This window comes from Leptopilina boulardi, unplaced genomic scaffold (assembly GCF_019393585.1).
Source record: "Leptopilina boulardi isolate dan_hultmark-lab unplaced genomic scaffold, ZJU_Lbou_2.1 LbouV2_130, whole genome shotgun sequence".
NCBI lineage: Eukaryota > Metazoa > Arthropoda > Insecta > Hymenoptera > Figitidae > Leptopilina > Leptopilina boulardi.
Window position 1 is genome coordinate 925,561 of NW_026137675.1, and position 23,710 is coordinate 949,270.

Below are 23,710 nucleotides of genomic sequence, written 5' to 3' on the forward strand. Positions count from 1 at the left end.
TAATTATTACGATTTAGTTTTCATTAAAAAACGTTTTTTCTTCTTCTTCTTTTTAGGAATTATGGCCGGATCAAATAGATCTGGTGATTTGGCCGATGCACAAAAATCAATACCAATTGGAACAATTTGTGCAATTTTAACAACGTCAACGGTTTATTTGTCATGTGTGCTTTTATTCGCTGGTACTGTGGATAATCTTCTACTGAGGGATAAATTTGGTCAGAGTATTGGTGGAAGGCTCGTTGTTGCTAATATTGCCTGGCCTAATGAATGGGTAATTCTTATTGGTTCATTTCTCTCAACATTGGGAGCTGGTCTACAATCATTGACGGGAGCACCGAGACTATTGCAAGCAATTGCTAAAGATGAGATTATACCATTTTTGGCACCATTTGCCAAGAGTTCAAGTCGTGGGGAACCAACTCGTGCACTTATTGTCACAGTAATGATCTGCCAATGTGGAATTTTACTGGGAAATGTTGATCTTCTCGCTCCACTGCTGTCGATGTTTTTCCTCATGTGCTATGGTTTTGTTAATCTTGCATGCGCCTTACAAACTTTATTGAGGACTCCGAATTGGAGACCAAGATTTAAATTCTATCATTGGAGTTTATCGTTTATTGGTCTGTCATTGTGCATTGCGATTATGTTTATGACAAGTTGGTATTATGCACTATTAGCAATGGGAATGGCTGGTTTGATTTACAAGTATATTGAATATAGAGGAGCTGAAAAAGAATGGGGTGATGGTATTCGAGGTCTTGCACTGTCAGCAGCTAGATATTCTCTTCTAAGACTCGAGGAGGGTCCACCGCATACGAAAAATTGGAGACCACAAATTTTAATTCTGGCTAAATTAACCGGTGACCTTGTTCCAAAGTACAGGAAACTGTTAACATTTGCAAGTCAGCTTAAAGCTGGTAAAGGTTTAACAATCTGCGTTAGCTGTATTGATGGTGATTATGCAAGGAACTCTGGCGAAGCATTGGCGGCTAAACAAAGTTTACGACGTTCTATGGAAGAGGAGAAGGTTAAGGGATTTGTCGATGTTCTAGTTGCACGAAATACTGTGGATGGTGTTAGCGCATTGGTACAAACTACAGGTCTCGGTGGAATGAAACCAAATACAGTGATTCTTGGCTGGCCGTATGGTTGGAAACATTCCGAGGATGAAAGAACGTGGAGGGTGTTCTTGCAAACAGTGAGAAATGTTGCATCAGCTCGTATGGCGCTAATGGTGCCAAAAGGAATTAATTTCTTTCCCGATTCAACGGAAAAAGTTGTTGGCAACATTGATGTATGGTGGATTGTTCACGATGGTGGTTTATTGATGTTGTTACCATTTCTTTTAAAACAACATCGCACCTGGAAGAATTGTAAGATGAGAATTTTTACCGTCGCTCAAATGGAGGATAATTCGATTCAAATGAAAAAGGATCTTAAGAAATTTTTATATGATCTACGAATTGAAGCTGAGGTTGAAGTTGTCGAAATGGTAAAGTAATTAATTTAAAATTCCCATTTTGTATTTAAAAAATTGTATTTTGATTGTGTGTTTTTTAGATGAACGCTGATATTTCTGCTTACACTTATGAGCGAACACTACAAATGGAACAACGTAATCAATTTTTGAGAGAGATGCATTTAAAGAAAAAGGAATCCCAAGGATTGGTGAGTTTTGTAATTTTTAATTATGAATTAATATTAAATTCTTTGGGAAAGTAATTCCGTAAGATGTACTGATTGTTATATCTGTTTTGTTGTGTGCTCGTCACGGAAAAAGGTGGAGACCTTGGAGTTCAACGAGGTACCTGCTGAAGAAAGTTTGCCTGTGGTTTGTCAAAGACCCTATTCACCCTATCCTATTGTCCATCTGTTCCAAATTATCAATCATCCTTTCTTTAAGCCAAAATTTTTAATCATCACTTTCCAAAATTTTACAAGCAATTTTTTTTTTAGCATCATGTCCATTTTTTTTGACGAACACAGACGAAACGAGCACTATTTTTTTTTTAGTAGACAAAAAAAATTTCGTTTTGTTGCTCTAGTTTTCAGGACAATAGTTTGCTACTTTTGTTATTCATGTGTCATCAACAAAAATCTAGATTCTTAACTTGGCGCCTTAAAAATATCAAGTTAAGAATCTCGCTGGGCTTTTTTTCATAAGCTTTATAGAGAGAATTTCAGAAAAATAAAATTGAAAATATAAATTGATATCTCTTTTTTTCCAATTTAGGTGCAAGCTATTGTTGATCATCATCATAATGTGGATGTAAAAACAGCAACAAAAGTACGATTCCAAGAGCCGGGATCAAATCAACCAAATGGCGTTGAAGAGGGTCAGGAGAAACTTTTACAAGAATCAGATTCAAGTCAAAAGGAAAGTGAAACAACAACAACAACAATTGTTGAAAATGAAACCATTGAAAAACAAACGGAGGGAGTGAAAAATAATATTGGTGGTTCGCCAAAACAGGATAATAAGGAGAATGCTGAAAAAGAGGCTAAAAGTACACAGGATAAAAAGGCTGAGGAGGCATCTAAGGAAGCAACTCAACTCACACCGTAAGTATAGATTCTAAAAAAAAAATAGAATTTGTGTAAATTTTTTTTAAAATTTAATTTTTCTTCTATTTAGTGACGAGGGAAATGTGAGACGTATGCACACTGCAGTGAAATTAAACGAGGTCATCGTGAACAAAAGTCACGATGCACAGTTAGTAATTCTAAATCTTCCAGGACCTCCTAGAGACACAAAACTGGAACGAGAATATAACTGTATCCTTTTAGTAATTAAATTTTTATTGTTTATTTCAGTTGTCCAAAGGTTGGTACAAAGATTAGAATCAATAAAAAAAAAAAGTGTATCGCGATTACTGGTCATTTCCATTATGGGCAACAATTTTCAAATCTTTCTCTTCTGATGAAGTACTGGAAAAAAAACAATTGCTATGAAAACTAAATCGTAATGTAGATTAATTAAAAAGAAAATGAAACTAATTTAAAAATTTGAAAATTTCCTTAATGGAAAAAAAAAATAGATATGGAATTTTTGGAAGTCCTTACCGAGCGTCTCGAGAGGGTGCTAATGGTACGAGGAGGTGGCCGAGAAGTTATTACCATCTACTCGTGAACGAAATCAACGTTCAACGAAAATATGAAATTCAGCGTCTCGCTAAAATCAGAGTCTAGTTTAATTTTCCTAATATTTAAAATAATAATTATAATAATAATAATAATAATAATAATAATCCTCAAGGCCATTTTTCTATTGTGCCGCTATCTTGCACCGTTAATGGCGCTAAGCGCTAATAACTTAATAATTAATAAAATAGAAGGAAATAATGAATTTCATCAAAAATTGAAATCCATTTTTTCCTTCTATTTTTCTCTCTCTCTATCTATCTATCTATTGCTTGACGATAGGAAAAAATTTATTGACGAACAAAAAAAAAAAAAGAGCAATGAAAATTTATTGAATTTGACTTATCTCTTTGTCCGTTTTTTCGAAAGATTAGAATATTTAAAAAAAAAAATAATAATAATAGAATAATTCTGATGCCAAAGTATATTATAACGTGCCAAAGGCTAAGTTTATTTTCAATGATTTTTCATTAGAAACTTAAGACAAGGTAAATTAAGTTAAATTCATCGAAAAAGAAGAGAAAAGGTTTTCGAAAAAGAAAACCTAAGATCTCATTAAAAAGAAATCACTTTCATTCATCGAAAACAGAAAAAATGAATCAAAATTTGAAGTCAAAGGCTAATGTCGAAGCATCTATGAAAAACACTGCCAAATTATTTTCTATATGCTTCGCATTTAAACCAAAGACAGAAAAAAAAAATACGCGAGAGGCTCATTTTTCTACGTGCATTGTCGTTTTAGGAAAAAAAAAAAAAAACAATTTCTAGATAGAGATTTTGCTTCAGAAATTTAAAAAAAAAAAAAAAATTTATAACTAGCCTCTAGGATAGAAAAATTTAGAAAATATCATCTTTCGTTTTTTATTTGAAAATGAAGCACTAACCAGAAAACTTTTCCCTAAAAAACACCCTTTTTTTACAATTCTTTTCCTCCCTCCCTTTTCCCTATTTCTAAGAAATTTTTTAGACAAACAAATACTCGTGTAGCAAAAAAAAAAAAAAAAAAAAACTTTTTCAAATTTTTTCATCCGGATTTTTACAATTCGTATTCTTTTCCTAAAAAATAATCTTTCTTCAAAAAAAAAAAAAAAAAAAAAAATACAAAATACAAAATATGCATGATAAAAAAAAATAAATTTTTTTTTTTGCCGAATTTTTGGGCCAGAAGCAATTCGTCGCACTCGTGTTTTATTACTTACTTACTGTCCAAGGCCTATGAAAAAAAAAAAAAATAATAATAATTAACGGTTCGTGTACCGAAAATTTAATATTTGCTAATATTATAATTAACAACACCAAAAAAAAAAAAAAAAAAAAAAAAAATACGCAGTGTGTGTTAGGTTTATAGTTGTTATTCGATGGATGTCGCGTAATAAAAAAGAAATTTTCTAGCAAAACTCTCAAAAAAAAAAAAAAAAATATTAAGACCGACGCTATTATTAATATACGATATACTGCGGCACATTTCATAAAAAAAAAAAAATTTTAGCTAATTTTAGAACACTAATAAATACTCGAGTTAAGTGTCGTGATGCACTTTTTGCATAAATATATAAAAAAAATATATCTATAGTTTGCAGTGCTATTTCACTATTTTTAGATAGGACCCAAAAAAAAGCAGGACTTGAAAAGCAAAAAAAAAAAAAATCGTAACTTTTTTTAATTTTCAATTTTTTTTTTTATCTTCAAAAATTTTACAGGGTACTGTCAATTACGTAATGTCCCTATAGATTCATTTTTTAATATCGAAAGAGAAACGTCCAATTTCACCCCCCGCCTTTTTTTCCAAAAAAAAAGTATTTTGGATTCAGTATTTTTTTGCTAAACAAAATTTTTTTTAGAAAGTATTAATTTTGACTATAATTTAAAAAAGAAAGAGAAAGAGAAAAAAGTACTTAAGATATTCGAAAAAAAAAAATCTGCGTGGTAGTAAAAAAGTACGATTTAATTACTGCACTAGTATTTCCCTTAACGTCTGTGAAAAAAACTAAAAAATAACATAATTACGATACGACGATAAATATATATGCGTTAAAGTTAAAATATATAAAAAAAAAAAAAATTGTCCAGCCTCAAAAATTTCGTGCTCGAAATAAATGAAAAAAAAAGAGGACAGAAAAAATCGTTTTCAATAACGCATTGAATTTTCAAAGTACAGAAAAAAAAACTTTTCAAATATATATATAAATAGGTAGGAAAAAAAACATAACTAAAAATATATATTACGATTACAAATAAAAATCGTAAATAATAGTTTAAAAAAGAAAAAAAATATCGATAGATGAAAAAAATGTCAAGGAACGGATATTGGTTACCTGTGAATTTATTTTTATTTTTTAACTATTAAAAAGTGTCGGAAAAAACACTTTTTTAAGTCAATTGTCACATGTGGTTTTTTTTTCGGTGCCTAATATCCGCTCCTGACGTTTCGAGTTTTACGCATTTTACAAGTAGAAATTCTCTAGCGCGTGAGGAATAAAATCGAAATAAAAATACAATTACTCTACTCACTTCCCTTAAAAAAAAAAAAAAAATCGGGATGTCTTTGCCTGCCGTTCAAAAAAAAAAAAAAATTTCTCATTTCTTTACAATTTTCTATAATCTACACAACACTCGCTTCGACAAAAAAAGGTTCGGATTTTATTCTTACATTCTGTCAAAGAAATTAATTTTTAAAAATCATTTTAAATTCGTTCACGATTTCACAGTTACAAGAAAAACTCGAAATCTAAAATAGTCGGGGAAAAAAAAGAGTCCGAAAAGTATTTTATTAAATGCATAATTTTTTTTTTTTTTTTTAAACGATGTGATATTATTTTCTCGCAAAATTAAAAAAAGAAAAGATGATTTAACGCCAGAGTCTTGTACGAGAATGAGCGGCGTGAGCTCCCGCTCTTTAAGTATCCGAGTTGGCGCGCAGGCGTCCTTGAACGTAGCGCGCAACAAGTGGGACGGGCCTTATTGCCGTAACTAGCCGAACGGCAGCGGAGGGAACCGAATCGAATACTTTTCCGAGAAATCAATGAAGAGTAACGTTAAAAAGTAGTGATTTGAATATTTCTCATCAAAAAAAAATTCAGAAATAATTATTACTATTAATTACAATATAATAATATTAAATTATATTATTTTCTGAATTATAATTATAATATAAATTATTATTTTTATATTTTTTTTTAATTATAAAATTTCATAATAGTAATTAAATTGTTCAATAATTTTTACGACTAATTCAGATTTTAGAGTAAAAAAAAAACGAGAAAAATCGCATAACATCCCTCATTCACTCTCACTGCTGCATCGTAACAAGAAAGTATTAAAAAAAAAAAAAAAATTTGAGCGGACCTGGTGTAGAATATTAATATGTACTGTGTACACAAAATTTGTAAATTATTATTATTATTATATTTCAAAAAAAAAAAACCCACATCCCTATATTATCTGAAATGTTACTTATTTTATAATTTTAATTATAATTAGTATATAATATATATTATATATATATAAATATATTATATTACATTATATTGTATTATATTATATTATAAATGCGACATATATATTTTATGTGTACTTATATTGTCTAGAATTAATTTGGCAATCGATATAGTTTATACAGAATATGAAGTGTTGATTATTATAAATATATATATGAGAAAAAAAAATTTATTAATTATGAGGGAAAGAGAAAAAAAAGAAAGATTATAGGCGACTTTCATGAAAAAAAAAAGTTACTTAAAAAATCATGTTGGTCTGCGATTTTGCTCGCGACAATATAGAACGTGAAAATTTTACTATATATACATACAGCCGCCTTTCAGCGAAATTGTAGACCTATTAAATCATTGTAAATAAATAGCTAGTAACTGTTAAAAATCGCTTTATATGAAAAAAAAATTAAATAAACGATTACGAAAGTTTACAAGACACGAGAGAGAAAGAGAGAGAGAGAGGAAATGAGGCAGAGCTTTTTATAGTATTTTCAGTGTTTCACTCAAAAAGGGCTACATCGATTAATATTTTTATTATAACAATTTTTATTTTCGTTAAAATTCATATTTTTTAATTTTCTAATTTTTTTTTGTTTCTAAATTTTTTACTTTTTCCCTCCTGTATTTTTATATAAATATTTTTTTTATTTTTTTACATTTTTGTTTCTTTTTTTTGTATTTTTGTTTTTTTTTAATATTTTTGATTCTTTTTTAAAATATTTTTTGTTATTTTCTTTCTATTTTTTGTGTTTCTATATATTTTTTTTAATTTTTCCTAATTTCAAGATGCAAAAACTGTTGAAACTATCAGTAAAAGTAAGAATCGACCGTTACGGGACACGCCCATTCATTGTGATTGGTTAGTCCTCAAGGTCACGCTGCGTCAAACAATCGTCGTTCAGTGACCTTGAAGTGTAACCAATCAAATGAGTTGATGCTCCCATCAGGGTGGAGTCTCTACACAAAATATAATTTTCACTGCATTATATATTTTATTTCAAAATAATTTTAAATTTTTACATTTTGTTAACATACTTTCAAAATATTTCAATTAAAAAAAATAAATTAATTAATTAAATATTAAATTAAAAATTTAATTTAATCAAAAAAAAAATATAACTCGATGGCCCTCTAATGATGCTTTTTATATATATTTTTTTTTCATTAAAAAATTGTTATTTTTTCAACAAAAAAAAAAATGCACAATGATCGTGTGTGTAAAATAGAAAAAAAAAATTATTTGCAAATTAGTTTTAGGGTACATGTTAAAAATAGTGCCATTGGCAAATACAAATACAAAAAAAAAGAAAATGAAGCACTTCAGAATATTAATCTCTGGTATTTGTCAAATCACTAAAAAAAAATTTTATTTTTTTCCCCAAATAATGAAATTTAAAAATTATCATTTTAATTAATTTTTAAAAAATCTAATTTTACAATATAATCAAAATTAGTTTAATGTTAATAATTTTTGAAAAAAAAAGAAATATATTGTTTTGTAATTTTTAATGAAATATATATATATTTTTAAGTCGTTACCATATTAATTGTGATAGTTGAGTTTATTTTTTAGGAAAAAGTATATTAAATTTTAAGAGCAAAAAAAAAAAAAAAATGAAAAGCTTTGACAAATCCAAAGTATGGAAAAATTAAAAAAAAAAATAAAAAAGAAAACAATCTCTATATATATTTGGTACCAGATTAATGCAAAAATCAAATCACTGTATTTATGTCTGTACCTAAATTTTTTAAAACATGTTACCTGATGAGCTCGCAAAGCGATGTGGGAATAAAGAAACGTTATAATTACGATCATTATGATGCATTAAAAATATTATTAGAATAAAAATTTTAAAAATAGCCGGTCTAACACTTTCTTCTTTTCATTCGTTTTTTTTTTTTTATTTTCAAAATAATTTTCTCTTTTAATATTAAAATTGAAAAATTTTTTTTTATAAAAAATATATTTTATTTCTAAATAATTCCGAACCTGTTTTTTTCATTAAAAAAAAAAAAAAATTTTTTTTAAATTGTTTTTAAATTCTATTAGTGTTATGAAATATCTAATTTTAATAATCGTTAATCAAAAAAAAAAAAAAAAAAAACTATAACAGAGTAAAAGTAATGATATAAAAAATTTTAAAAAAATTAGCGAATAAAGTAAATGTAAGATTTTTTTTTTTAAAAAAAACTCATGGAATTTTTGAGCGCAATCGTCTTGGCAATGTTTTTTCAAAAAAAAAAAAAAAAAAAAATTTGAAAAAACATTTTGGATTGAAAATCACTTCTAGGCTGTGAGACGCGAGCTAAGCAATGAACTTGCTCGAAAACCTCAATCATATGTGTCAAAAGTAAAAAAAAAATGAAAAAAAACACTATCTTCAAAAAGTACCTATATACATTCATTATAAATAATCTCTCTACGTTTTAATCCTTTCGAGATTGATAATAAAAAAAAAAAAATCCGTCATTTTCATTTTTAATAAAAATTTTTTCATATTGAAAAAAAATTCTTTTTTTCTTTCTCTGTCATTTTTATGCACAATATTTTTTTTCTGTGCTCAATTATTCATTTACATATTCAAAAAATCAAACTCGAAATGATTAACAGTCATTAATTCTGCTTCTTTCGAAATTGAATTCTTTTCAGAAATGAAATATATTTTGAAAAGAATCATTAAACGAAAAAGAGAAATCGTTTCGATAAAAAAAAAAACTACTTCAATTAACATTTTTGTTTCTTTGGTTAATATAAAAAAAAAATTTCAATTGAATGTTAAAAAAAAAAAATACACAAGAAACTAATAAACGTTTCAAATTATATTAACGAAATAAACAAAAATTGTTATAAATATATATAAATAATTATATATATAAATACAAATTATATACAAAGTATAAATAGAATAATATTTGTAGATAAATGAAAGAAAAAAAAAAAACTTTAGTCATCTATATAGGAAATAGAGTCAATACTGTGAAATACCTATTACCCTATAGAAGGATAAAAAAAAACTATTAGAGAGAAAAGAACTACTTGTAATTAACTTATAAAAGATGATCTATTATGAAAAAGAAAACATACGGAAATTAACAAAAATAAATAAAAAAAAAAACGTATCGAATTTGTTTTGGAAATTTATTTACACTCCCTTAGGTGTATTTTTTAAAAAAATTTTTTATTAATAATTTAAAAAAATATTTCTTTGTACCAAACAATACAAATTTAGTGTAAAAACTGGTATTTCCAATAACTAATAATTAGACAAATATTTTTTTAAAATATTTATTTTTAAATTAATTTTAAATCATTTTTAATTATTCTTATAAACATTTTTTAAATTAAAGTATTTTTTTTTAAATTAATTAATTAAATTTCCATTAGGTATTCATTAGGAAAAATATAACCTTGAAAAATTCATATTAGTTTCGTGATAAAAAAAAATTTATTAAGAACTATAGTAAAATTAATATAAAATTAAAAAAACATAAAAAAAACTATTTTTTTATCACCACTTTTTAGAAGACAGTGGTATCATATTTAAATATTTTTTACAAATTGTGAAATCAAAATTTTCTATTCCATTCATTTTTCACAAAAAATTATTTTTTTAATTGTTCCAACAATTTTTTTTTATCTTTTAATATTAGAAAAATAGCCTGAAATAAAATAAGAAAAATGCTAAATATAAAATTATTATTTATTAAATATATTTATTAAATATTATTAAATATATTTATTAAATATAAATTATTATTTTTGAATTATTTTCATTTATCAAATATTATCATGTGATGGTAATTCATATTTTCTCGTTATCTTTAGACGGTATAACTTGAAAGATTTCGATTATCTCTAATAGATGGAGCCTCAACGAAAAGCCAACAATTTTTAAAATTTAAAAATACTGAAAATATTTAAAAATTTTTAAAATCTTAAAATTATATTAAATTTTTAAAATGTGAAAGAAAAAAAAATTAGTAGAGAGACATTGGCGATTCGTACTATAGGAATAAATTTGTTTACAAGATTCAAATTTGAATAAATTACGCGCCACTTCCATTAGAGGAATTCTATCAGCCAATCAAAGCTCGGCGTTAGCAGAAAACTTTGATGTTCCATTATCTCCATTAAGTTTCCACTCTATTTGCAATTTTCGTGGCTCTTTCTTTTCATTTTCTTTCTACGAGAAAATCGAGAAAATAATTCAGTGACGATTCAATGATTCATTAATAAAAAACATAAAATCGTCATTGTCCAATTTTCAATTGCAATTTACTCAAAAACTATAAAAAATTTGTAAAAAGCGCAAAGGAAATTTTAACTTATTTTTTTAGAAGATTACATATCTATAATAATGTTCGACTTAACCCAGCAAACCCCGTGTATATAACTAAAATTAATGAAATAATTTTTTTTCGAATCCATAAATTGTTTTGCTAAATGTAAATTTCAGTGATTAGATATAAATTATTTTATTGAATTTGTCAATTTGTCTCATTTCAAAATGAGAATTATCAACGGCGAGTTCCTTTTGTTTCTCTAGTTATAACCTAACCTAAATTTTGATTAATACAAATTTCTAAAACTATTTTTTTTTTTAATTTGAGTTTTTAACGTTTTGTTATCATTATTCGACAAATTGGAGGTGCAACAGCAAAACCATCAATTCCATCCATACAGGGTGTAGATTCTCCGGGTGCAAGTTGAAAATTAAATTTTTGTAAAAGACAAGCAGTAAACAAGAGCAAAGTATGTTTTGCCAATACTTCTCCTAGGCATCTTCTTTTACCTTGAAAAAGAAAAAAATTAATTTCAATTTGAAAATAAATATCAAAATTATTATTATTGAAAATTATTGTCTGATTTGAGAAATAAACTGTATATTCAAATTTTAATTATTTTATTACTATAAAATAATTTAATTGAATAATCCCCCATAACTATCTACCTAATTAATTAATTGTTTATCAATTCTATATATAATAATTAATTACAATTGAATCTAACTAATCAATTAATTGTTCATTAAATCTCTATGTACTATTTAATTAATTATGATTATTTCTACCTTATTAATTAATTATTTATTAATTCTTTATATAAGAAATAATTAATTACAATTTATTCTAACTATTCAATTAAGTGTTCATTAAATATCTATATAATATTTAGTTAATTATGATTAATTCAATCTTATTAATTATTTGTTTATCAATTTTATATATAAAAATTAATTAATTACAATTGATTCTAACTAATTAATTAATTGTACATTAAATCTATATATCATATTTAATTAATTATAATATATTCTATCTAATTAAATAATTATTCACTAACTTTATATATAATAATTAAGTTATTCCAATGATTCAAATTAATTAATTGTTTATTATATCCATATATAATAATTAATTTATTAATTGTTCATTGAATCTCTGTATAATATTTAATTAATTATGATTGATTCTATCTAATTAATTAATTGTTCATCAGTTTTATATATAATAATTAATTTTTAACAATTTATTGCAATTAATTAATTAATTGTAATTATAATCAATTGTTCATTAATTCTATATATAATAATTAATTACAATTGATTCTAACTAATTAATTAATTGTACATTAAATCTATATATCATATTTAATTAATTATAATATATTCTACCTAATTAATTAATTATTCACTAATTTTATATATAATAATTAAGTTATTCCAATGATTTTAATTAATTAATTGTTTATTATTTCCATATATAATAATTAATTTATTAAAATTGATTCTAACTATTTATTTGTAATTCTAATTAATTAATTTATTAATTGTTCATTAAATCTTTATATAATATTTAATTAATTATGATTGATTCTATCTAATTAATTAATTCGTCATCAGTTTTATATATAATAATTAATTTATAACAATTGATTGCAATTAATTAATCGTAATTCTAATCAATTGTTCATTAATTCTATATATAATAATTAATTGTAATTGGTTCCATCTATTAATAATTAATTTTAATTCGAAAATAAATATCAAATTTATTATTACTGAATATTATTATCTGATTTAAGATATAAACTATATTCAAATTTTAATTATTTTATTACTATAAAATAATTTAATTGAATAATCCCCCATAATCACAATTTCAATAATTCTGTAAATTATAATTTATTTAAAATAAATGAATTATTAATACAGAATTAATTAAATTGAGGTTAGGAATGAAAGGCGGGAATATTCAAAATTCTTATTTATAATTATGAAATAATTTAGTTAATAATTTTTTTTTTTTTATTAAAAATAATTTACCAGCTCCAAATGGCAAAGCCCAGGCGTCATCAACGAATTTACCATTTTTATCGATAAATCTCTCGGGTCTAAATGTTTCTGGATCGCCCCAATGATTTTTGTCCATATTAACACTAACAAGACTGGCCAATATAGCATAATTTTTTTTTATATTATAACCCAATAATTTTGAGTCAACAACTGCTCGATGTGCTATTGTAGTTGGGCCAATATTTGATATTCGCAAAACTTCAGCAATTGTTGCACTGAGATATGGTAACCTAAAAAGAAAAATTTCATCAAAAATGAAAATCAAAAATCGCAATTAAAAAAAAAAAAACTAAATAATTTTAATTAAAATTCTAATTAATTTAATAATTATTTTAATTAAATTTCTAATTGCATTAATAATTATTTTAATTAAAAATCTAATTGTATTAGTTAATAATTATTAACAAAATTAATTTTTTTTTTAACAATTTAATTGTGTGAAATTATTTAAAAATTTGCTCACTGATTTTTATAAGTGAGAGATGGCAAAGATTCACGTCCAATTGCCTTGTCTAATTCGTCGTGTAATTTCTCCTGAACCTCTTTATTAATTGCAATAAATGTTATTGCAAAACCAAGTGAATTATTTGTTGTTTCAACGCCAGCGGAGAAAAAATCTTTTATCAATGCCAAAAGTTGGAATTCTTTTGCAAAACACAAAGCAAAAAAAGAATTTCAATAATTAAATTTCAAACATGAATAATTTAACAAACTCTTGTTAAAATATTCAATAATAAATGTGAAAATTGAGAATAATAATTTTTCTTTCTTACACAATATTTTTCTCCATTAATGCAATATTTGCAAAAAAAAAAAAAAAGTTCATCAAACTTTTAACATTTACTCATTTCATTTTCACATTAGATACAATTGCATAATTCTTTTCTCTTTTTCTATTTTTAAATTAGTCAACAAATAGTATTAGATTTTCGTTTCACATTTGAATATTTCAAATATTTACATTTTGTTATTTTTTACTTACTTCTTACAATTTTGTCTTAAATTTTTTTAAAAATATAAACGAAATGAAATTGATATACATGTGCAAAAAGAAAGGGGGGAAAAAAAAAATTATAACCGTTACTCGACCGATGATGTACGAAACAAAAATTCCAGAGAGATTTTTGTAACAGTAAATTAAATTGTTTTAAAAAAAAAAAAATTTACGAAATATTTGGTTTACTTTTGTATAAAAATGTTTATAAAGTTTTAATCATAATTAACTTTTTTAATATAATAATTAGAATACAATTTTTCTATTCTATATAGAGAGATCAATTTTGTAATTACTAATTTAAAAGAAAACATTCAATTTTCACAAATTTTGTCAATTAATTATAGTGTTTAATTTTTTTTAATCTTACCATTGAATGTTGAAGATGAATCCTTTTTTTGTGCATTTATCTCGTCGAGATAAACGTCAATTAAATCACGATAAGAACCTTCGATTTTTGAATTTTTATGCGCGTTTAATTCATCCTGTAAAAAGAGATATTTTTTTTTTGTATTTAAATTAATATAACATTAATTATAATTAAATATGAAAAATAGAAAGAAATAACAACTACATATATAATGACTCATAAATATATTATTTGACATTAAATAAAGATAAGAAAAAATATTTAATAAGTAATTTCAAAAAAAAAATAATTTCAATTTCATACTTTGAAAAAATTCCACATTCGATTTTGACGTTCTTTAAGATCAGTAAATCCCGTTAATCTTGGAATAATAAATCTCAAAAATGGCAAATGATCTAAAATAACACCGCTTACTGAACTTTTTCTAGTATTTCCATTTAAATTGTCCAAAGCTTCTTTTACTCTATGATCATCTTCTTTCAATCTATATAAAACAAAAACTTGTTCATCAATTCTAAATATAATAATTAATTACAATTGATTCTAACTAATTAATTAATTGTTTATTAAATCTGTAGATATATTCAATTAATTATAATTGATTCCATCTAATTAATTAATTGTTTATCAATTCTAAATATAATATTTAATTAATTATAAATAATTCTATGTAAATAATTAATTGTACATCAATTTCATATATAATAATTAATTCATTTCAACTGATTCTAACTATTTTATTGTAATTCTAATTAATTAATTAATTGTACATCACATCTTTATTGTTAGTTACGATAATAACTTTATTTTATATTTAGTTATGATTGATTCTACCTTATTAATTAATTGTTTATCAATTCTTTATATAATAATTAATTAATTACAATTACTAATATTAAATTTATTAATTTCATATATAATAATTAATTTATTACAATTAATTCTAACTATTTAATTGTACTTCTAATTAATTAATTTGTTATCAATTCTAAATATAATATTTAATTAATTATATTTAATTCTATGTAAATAATTAATTGTATATCAATTCCATATATAATAATTAATTCATTTCAACTGATTCTAACTATTTAATTGTAATTCTAATTAATTAATTAATTGTACATGACATCTTTATTGTTAGTTATGATAATAACTTTATTTTATAATTAGTTATGATTGATTCTACCTAATTAATTAATTGTTTATCAATTTTATATATAATAACTAATTAATTACAATTGATTTTTACTGATCAATTAATTGTTCATTAAATCAATATATCATATTTAATTAATTATGATTAATTCTACCTTATTAATTAATTGTTTATCAATTCTTTATATATCAATTAATTAATTACAATTACTAATATCTAATTTATTAATTTCATATATAATAATTAATTTATTACAATTAATTCTAACTATTTAATTCTAATTCTAATTAATTAATTTTTTATCAATTCCATATATAATAATTAATTCATTATAATTAATTACACCTCATTAATTAATTATTTATCAATTCTATATATAAAAATTAATTAATTACAATTGGTTCTAATTAATTAATTTTAATTGTAATAACTTAATTGCAAATCTACTTAATTCATTGTTCATCAATTCTATTTGTAATAATTAGTTAATTATAATTGATTCCAGCTAATTAATTGTAATTCTAATTAATTAATTAATTGTTCATTAATTTTATATTTTATTTTTATAATTGAACAATATATGTTAAACCGTAACTTACTTGGTTCCTGCTATAAAACACCATAAATTATTTAAAACAGCAATATTCGAAATTTGACAAAAATATTCGATTATATTTTCCTGTTCAATTTTTTTCTCAATCTTTATTGTCAAAGAAACTGCATTTTCCAAAATTAAATCCTCCATTGATCTTTTGCCAAATCCAAATTCTTTTAAATATTTCAATGAGAATCTGAAAATTAATTCCTATATATAAATATAATTGTAGATGAATTAAATTAATGATTAATATTAATAAATAATTGAAAATTAGTAATTAATCATTAATAATCAACAAGTTAGTTAATTAATAAATAAGGTTAATGATCCATAATTAATTAAAATTCATTTTTAATTATGAAATTACTATTAATAAATAATTATTTAATCACATTGTAATTAATTAATAGTAAATATTAAATATATATACTAATTCAGTTAACTAAGTACCAAATTAACCAACAATATATCATTAATAAAAATAATAATTTAATTAATTAAACAATTAATAATTACAATTTTCGTTGTGATTTTGAAATTATTATTTTCATTTATATTGAAACTTATTTTACTAGTATTATTATCAATTACTTATATATAATTAATTCATTAATTTAGAATTAATTTTATTTAAATATATACTAAAATTTATCATAAAACGAAGAATTTTCTATCTAATCTTGAATAAAGTTAATAATTGGATATAATAATTGGAATTATTTTGAAGAACCTTCTATTATCGTCCCACATTTTTCCATCAGTAAAAATAATTCCTCTTCTTTCGCCCATTGTTCGAAAACGATGGGAAAATGTATCAGGTCTTCCATCAAATTCCGGACGACTCAGCATTTCTAAAACAGCATCTCGTCCGGAAACCAAAATAATAGGATGACCAATACCCAATTTTAAACCCACAATTGGTCCATAAGTCTCGGCTAAATTTCTATAGACATGGGATAAATATTTTTTTTCATTTAAAAGTTTCTTTAAATCGAGAATATTGCCCAAAATTGGTAATCCTCTTGGTCCTTAAAAGAAAATTGTATAAAAAATTAATTTTCAATTAATAATCAAAATAATTGAAAATTAATTTTAATAAATTATTAATTACTAATAATTATATTAAATTAATAATATTTATATATAAATTACAAATAGATATTTTTATTAATTAATATTTATATTAATTATAATTTTTTTTTTTTTATCTGCAAACTTACCGGGAGGAAACTTTGTTTCTCGGATCCAATCCAGTAATACTTTAAAGACAAGAATAAAAAAACAGCACAAAAAAGGAATCCACATTATTTAATTTTTTTTCTGTAATTTATTTTATGTAAAATTTTTTTTTTTTTTATTCTAATTCGATATTTAATTTCGTTTAATTAATTAAAACATTATTTATTTTTTTTTTATTAAATTTTATTTATAAATCGCGAATTTTTGATTTTAATTCATTAATTAATTTTACCATTTTTTTTTTTTAGTCAAAAACCAAAAATTTATTTTATAAATAATTATAATTTAATTTCCATAATTTTTTTCCACTATTTTTAAAAATTTTGTTTATTTATTTATTTTTTTTTTAATTATAAATTTTTTGACGTTCAGGTGCTTGACCGGAAAGCGAATTTTGCTCCTGATGCGACGCAGTCCCGAATGAATACTGATTTAGACATTGAAGGCGCAAAAATAAAAAAAAAAAAAAAAAAAAAAAATGCATTCCCACCTTTCACTGAGAAAATATTAGTCAAGAGTCGTCATTAAGGTGATGTTGACCGAGTGCATGTTACATATACTATATACTTGTTAGGGTGATCTTACACGCACCAAATTCCATTAACTTCAAATCCAAACTCGTAATTCTAATAGTGAATTATTAATAAAACGGGTTTTTCCCCCTGTATATAACGTAATTTGCACGCGCACATTTTCGAATCAACTTTTTCACCTTTACAATAAATACACACATGCGTGCAAATTCATTTGTAATTCACTTTCAAATAGGATGAGAATCCCATTTTTTTTTTTTTATTTAATTTTTAATTATTATTTTTTAATTTATTAAATAATTATTTGAAATTAATTAATTAATTTTAAGAAATAACACAAATTACGATTTAGTTTTTTAATGAATAATTTTTTTCTAATTAACAATAAAATTAATAATTAATTGAAAATAAATAATTAACAACATAACTTTCGATGATCTTCAGTCTTTCAAGAAATAACAAATTACGATTTAGTTTTTTCTAAAGAACCACTTTATTTTAATTAACAATTTCTTAACAATTCATTTTTGTATTTATTTATTATTTTTTAATTTATTGAAAAATTATTTTCAATTAAATAATTAATTAATTTCAAGAAATAACAAATTACGATTTAGTTTTCTAAAAAAATCCCTTCTTCCTTAGTGAAATAATAATAATAAATAAATTATAATTAATAATAAAATTGTAAGGTAAAAATAATAATGCAAAGAATTATAATAAAATAAATATTTATTAAAATTAAAATAAAATAATTTAATATAATTAATTAATTAATAATACCTAACAATAATAATAATAAATTATAAATACAGTAACAATAGGTAATATCTGATAATATAAATTAAATATTAAATATTTAAATAAAATTGGGTTTAACTAATTACAAAATTTATCTAAACTTAAATAAATAGGAATAAATTAATATTTATAAAAAAGAAATTAGTTAACGTTTTGTAAGTAGAAGTCTGCAATTTGGCGGAGCTGATGTCATTCCATTGATACCTGTAAGACAGGGAAGAGGTTCGCCAGGCGGTAATGAAAAATTGTATTTTTGCAAAAGACTGGCTGTAAATAGAAATAAACTATTTTTTGCTACACTTCCTCCAATACATCTTCGTCGACCTGAAAAAAAAATTAATTTTTAAAAAACATATCAATATTATTAATTAAGAAATCAATTAAAAAAAAATTCTAGTAGTTATCTAACATTTTTTGAGGTTAGAAGAAATGTCGGTAAGGTCGGTAAAGAAGAAATTAAAAAAAAAAAACAATGAAATTCGTGAAAAAAATTACTAGTGGCATGTACTTTAGATTCCAAATAGGGGAATTCTGCAAAAAATTGGATAAAAATATTTTTGTTTATATTTTTAGAAAATTAAGGAAAAGAAAAAAAAAATTTTTCTTTTCTCACCTGTTCCAAAGGGCATTAACCATGAGTCCTCGACAAATTCACCTTTATCATTGATAAATCTCTCGGGTCTAAATATTTCTGGATCACCCCAATGTTCTTTGTCCATATGAAGACTCACTAAATTAGCAATAAGTGTGTAATTTTTTTTTATTTCATAACCAAATAATGTTGAATCTTTCAATGCTCTATGTGGTACTGTCGTTGGTGCAACATGTGAAATTCTCAATACTTCAGCTATTGTTGCATTTAGATAAGGCAAACTGTAATTTTTATTAAAAAAAAAAAATATTTTTAATAAAAAAAAATATATTTTTATTAAAAATTTTTTAATAAAACTACCCGTGTGGAAAAAGCCACGATCTTGCCCTCAAGAGTTCGGGGCCCCCGGCGGGGGCCCATGAGGGCTGATCCATATGGCGAATCCATGAGGGGCACCGTAGGGGCCCCGCATGGATCGCCCTCATGATCGATTAGCAAAATTTTCTAAGTCCAAAAATCAAATATTTTTTTATCACCAAAAAATTAATGTTTATAATGATTCACAACAATGAAAAACGCGTTTTTAATTAAAATATATTTTCACTTTTTTTGAAAATAACACTCACACTTATGGCGAATCCATGAGGGGCACCGTAGGGGCCCCGCATGGATCGCCCTCATGATCGATTAGCAAAATTTTCTAAGTCCAAAAATCAAATATTTTTTTATCACCAAAAAATTAATGTTTATAATGATTCAGAACCACGAAAAACGCGTTTTTAATAAAAATATATTTACACTTTTTTGAAAATAACACTCACACTTATGGCAAAATAGATGAGGGCCACCGTAGGGGCCCGCATGGATCGCCCTCATGATCGATTAGCAAAATTTTCTAAGTCCAAAAATCAAATATTTTTTTATCAACAAAAAATGAATGTTTCCAATGATTTAAAACAACGAAAAACGCGTTTTTAATAAAAATATATTTACACTTTTTTGAAAATTCGCCTGAGATGATTCATGATAATAATCATAAAGCATATAATTAATTATATTTTATAAATTGCATTTGATTGGAAAATATAATTTAATATCTTAACTTTAACTAAATGATGTTAAGCACTTTTCTTTGTTAGGTATTTTTGAAGTTTAAATAGCATCAAGAAGTTAGCATTCGTTTTGAAGTAGCGTACGTAGCGTAGTTGGTAAAGCGTTAGACTCATAGTCCGTAGGTCGTAGGTTCGATTCCCCCCATGCGTTAGATTTATTTATTTCTCAGGTTTGCGTTTAATCATTAATTCTATGTATGAATTAATTGAAAAATGAAAATATCCGTTAATAGTATGCATAAATTAAATATTTTTTAATTTTTTAATTAATTAATTTATTATTACTTTTAATTATATCCGACAGTTAATTAATTAGAACGTTAATTAATAAATTGAATTTGAGTAAGAATTTAATTTAAAATTGAATAATTATTAAATAAATATGTTATTTATTCATAACTTAAGCTTATTTATTATTAATTAACTTTTATTATTAATATTATTGATTAAAAAACATTATGGCAAACTTGAGGGCAAGATGAGGGCAAACGTGAGGGCCCATAAGGGCGCCCGTAGGGGCACCCTCATGGATCGCCCATGCGGGCGCCCTCATCGATGAGCATGTCGTTTCCATGAGGGGCCCCTATGGATCATCCATATGCGGCCCTCATGGCATGAGGGCGATCCATAAGGGCCCCCGCTGGGGGCCCACATCACTTTTCCACACGGGTACTTAAATTATTTTTTTAAATTAAAAAAAAAACAAATTATATAAAAATGGAAATAATGAAAAGAAATTAAATTAATTAAAAAATTAAAAAAAAAAATAGGAAATAAAATAATTTTTTTTTCACGTACTTGTTTCTATAAATTAAAGAAGGTCGAGCGTCTCGTCCAATTTCATTGTCAAGTTCATCTTGTATTCGTTTTTGAATATCTTTTCTAACAGCAATGTATGATACAAAAAAACCAAGACTATTATTCGTTGTTTCCAAACCAGCTGAGAAAAAATCCTTGGTCAAGGCAAAAAGCTCTAATTCTATTTGAAAAATAAATGAAAACATAAGTGTAAGTTAATTAAAAATTAGCTCTTTGATACAAAAAAAAAAAAAAAATTAGAAAAAAAATAAAAAATTTTTCAAAAACAAAAATAATTTTGAAAAATTCTAATAATAATAATTTTTTTTTTTTTGTAAAATCACAATTTTTTTTTTATCGAAAACAAAATTTTTCTTATAAATTTTTTTTTTTGAAATTCATAATTTTAAAAATTTTTTATCAATTATTTAATTTTAAAATTTACCATCAAAAGAAGATGTGGGATCATTTTTTTTCTTTTCAATTTCTTCAAAATATGCAGTTATCATGTCATTGTGAATATTTTCATCTTTCATGTTTTTATGTCTAGCGAGTTCCACCTAGAAATTATTTTTAATTATTTTTATTATTATTATTATTATTATTATTATTATTATTATTATTATTATTATTATTATTATTATTATTATTTTATTATTATTATTATTATTATTATTATTATTATTATTATTATTATGTTTAAACAAAAATTTATGTTTATTTGCTTATTTATGTTAAAACCAATAAAATATTACTTCGAAATTTAGAAGAGGAGTAAAAATTAAAAATAAAAAAAAATTATAGAAAAATTTAAAAATATATTAAAAAATTATAAAAATCTCAATTATAATTGTTTACCTCGAGGAATCTTTTAATTCCTCTATGGCGCTCTTTTAGGGCATTATATCCACTAATTTCAGGCATAAAATATCTTAAAAAGGGAAAATGATCGAGAAGACCACCTGATGCACTGGTGTGCCTCGCGAGATTGTACAGCATCTCTACAGCTTCCTGTAATTTTGTATTATCATCGGACAATCTACAACAAAAAAAAAAAAAAAAAAGAAATTCTTATTTATTTGTTCAAAAAATAATTTTGTATTTTATTTATTTTTTTTAAATAATATTTTTTAATTATTTTTTAATTATTTTTTTTAATATTTTTTTTTATTTTACTTTTTATTTTTATTTTATCACAACTATTAATTTCTCAATTGTAATTATTTAATTTTAATGACTTAGAAATTCAGAGAAATATTTTTTACCATGTGTAAATAAAAAAAAAAGAAATAAAAAAAAAATAAATAAATTAATTAATTAAATTATAATTTTAATAATAATTTTTTTATTTATTTTTTTTACTAACTTTGTGCCACCAATTAAACTCCAAATATTATTTAAAATCGATACACTCGAGTATTTGGAGAAATTTTTAATTATTCCATTTGTCGAATTTTTTTCAAGTGTATCCATTAGAGAATGAACGTTTTCCAAAATTAAATCCTCCATTGTACTTCTTTCAATACCCAAATCTTTTAAACTTCTTTGAGCGAATCTGAAAAATGGAATTAATTCAAAATATTAAAATTTAAAAAAGTTGAATTAATTTAATTAATTAGTAAAAATTAATTAAATTTTTAAAAAACAAATTAAATTTCAAATTTGTATAAAAAAAAATGCGATTCAAATTTCAAAAATTTGAAATAAAAAATCAATTTGAAAATAGAAAATTAAAAAAAAGAAATTTCAAATTTTTTTGAAAAATTGACGATATTAAAAAAAATAATAATTCTTACTTTCGATGATCACTCCAAACTTTGCCTTCGGTAAAAACCATTCCTCGTCTTTTGCCAAATGTACGAAAACGAAATGCATAGGTATCGGGTCTTCCATCAAATTCAGGACGTGTTAACATTTCGACAATTGCATCGCGTCCCGAAACTAAAATAAATGGCTCGGCAAGACCCATTTTAAGACCAACAACTGGTCCATATTTTTCTGTTAATTTTGAAATGGCGACAGAAAAAAATTTTGATTCTTTCATTAAATTTTTCATGTCCAACATATTTCCCAATAGTGGCACACCACGAGGTCCTTTGAAAAAAATTTTAAATTAAATAAAAAAAAATTTTTTTTTTTATATATTAAATATTACATATTATTTACTATCTAAATAGAATAATTTTACAAGGAAAAATTATTAAATACTCAAAATAATAATAAATAGATAAATTTTTTTGAAAATATTAATAGATTACATTTATTTTAAGAAAATTAAAATAGTTACCAGGTGGAAAATTTGGACCTCTTTTCCAGTCGAGTAAAATTTTCAATATTAATAAAGAAACACAAGTGATTATAAGAAGCAACATTTTTTTATTTATTTATTTATACTTAAATTTTTTAAAACAACTTTTTTTTAAAATAATTTTTTCTCTATTTATCTATTTCCTTATTGTAAACAATAGAAATTTTGAATTTTATTGAAATCTTTCTTAAAAATTTAAATAAAAATTGAAATTC

At 23.5% G+C, this 23,710-nt stretch overlaps 2 protein-coding genes across 9 annotated transcripts in view; one reads left to right on the top strand and one right to left on the bottom strand.

Moving 5' to 3' along the window:
* LOC127291261 (solute carrier family 12 member 6) overlaps window positions 1-8,495 on the top strand; it is a 103,655-nt gene extending 95,160 nt beyond the window's left edge. For 6 of the 8 annotated variants that reach the window (XM_051320286.1, XM_051320287.1, XM_051320285.1 and 3 more), the window contains 6 exons: window positions 57-1,495; window positions 1,564-1,671; window positions 1,784-1,834; window positions 2,237-2,565; window positions 2,639-2,778; window positions 3,042-8,495. In XM_051320286.1, coding sequence (XP_051176243.1) covers window positions 57-1,495; window positions 1,564-1,671; window positions 1,784-1,834; window positions 2,237-2,565; window positions 2,639-2,778; window positions 3,042-3,133 — 2,159 coding nt within the window. In that variant the 3' untranslated portion in view covers window positions 3,134-8,495. The remainder of the gene's footprint in view (window positions 1-56; window positions 1,496-1,563; window positions 1,672-1,783; window positions 1,835-2,236; window positions 2,566-2,638; window positions 2,779-3,041) is intronic. The other 2 variants (XM_051320288.1, XM_051320292.1) reach the window with 2 other exon arrangements.
* Window positions 8,496-11,095: 2,600 nt separating this feature from the next.
* On the bottom strand, window positions 11,096-23,593 carry LOC127291258 (uncharacterized). Its single transcript, XM_051320271.1, has 16 exons — window positions 23,475-23,593; window positions 22,984-23,281; window positions 22,554-22,742; window positions 22,046-22,226; window positions 21,633-21,747; window positions 21,188-21,368; window positions 19,299-19,558; window positions 18,836-19,009; window positions 17,333-17,419; window positions 16,843-17,140; window positions 16,114-16,305; window positions 14,659-14,839; window positions 14,356-14,470; window positions 13,455-13,635; window positions 12,962-13,221; window positions 11,096-11,428 (listed from the first exon to the last, which is right to left on the bottom strand). The coding sequence occupies exons 1-16, from the start codon at window positions 23,557-23,559 to the stop codon at window positions 11,250-11,252; spliced, it is 2,976 nt and encodes a 991-aa protein (XP_051176228.1). The 5' UTR covers window positions 23,560-23,593; the 3' UTR covers window positions 11,096-11,249.
* Between the last annotated feature and the right edge of the window lie 117 nt (window positions 23,594-23,710).

Bases quoted from the DNA above. Each gene is read 5' to 3' on its own strand.
- LOC127291258 (XM_051320271.1), bottom strand. From the start codon at position 23,559: ATGTTGCTTCTTATAATCACTTGTGTTTCTTTATTAATATTGAAAATT. The intron at 22,743-22,983 runs GTAAGAATTATT...TCCATTTTTCAG, and splicing joins GTTTGGAGTGATCATCGAAA to ATTCGCTCAAAGAAGTTTAA. The intron at 13,636-14,355 runs GTAAGATTAAAA...GTTTTGCAAAAG, and splicing joins TTCATCTTCAACATTCAATG to AATTCCAACTTTTGGCATTG.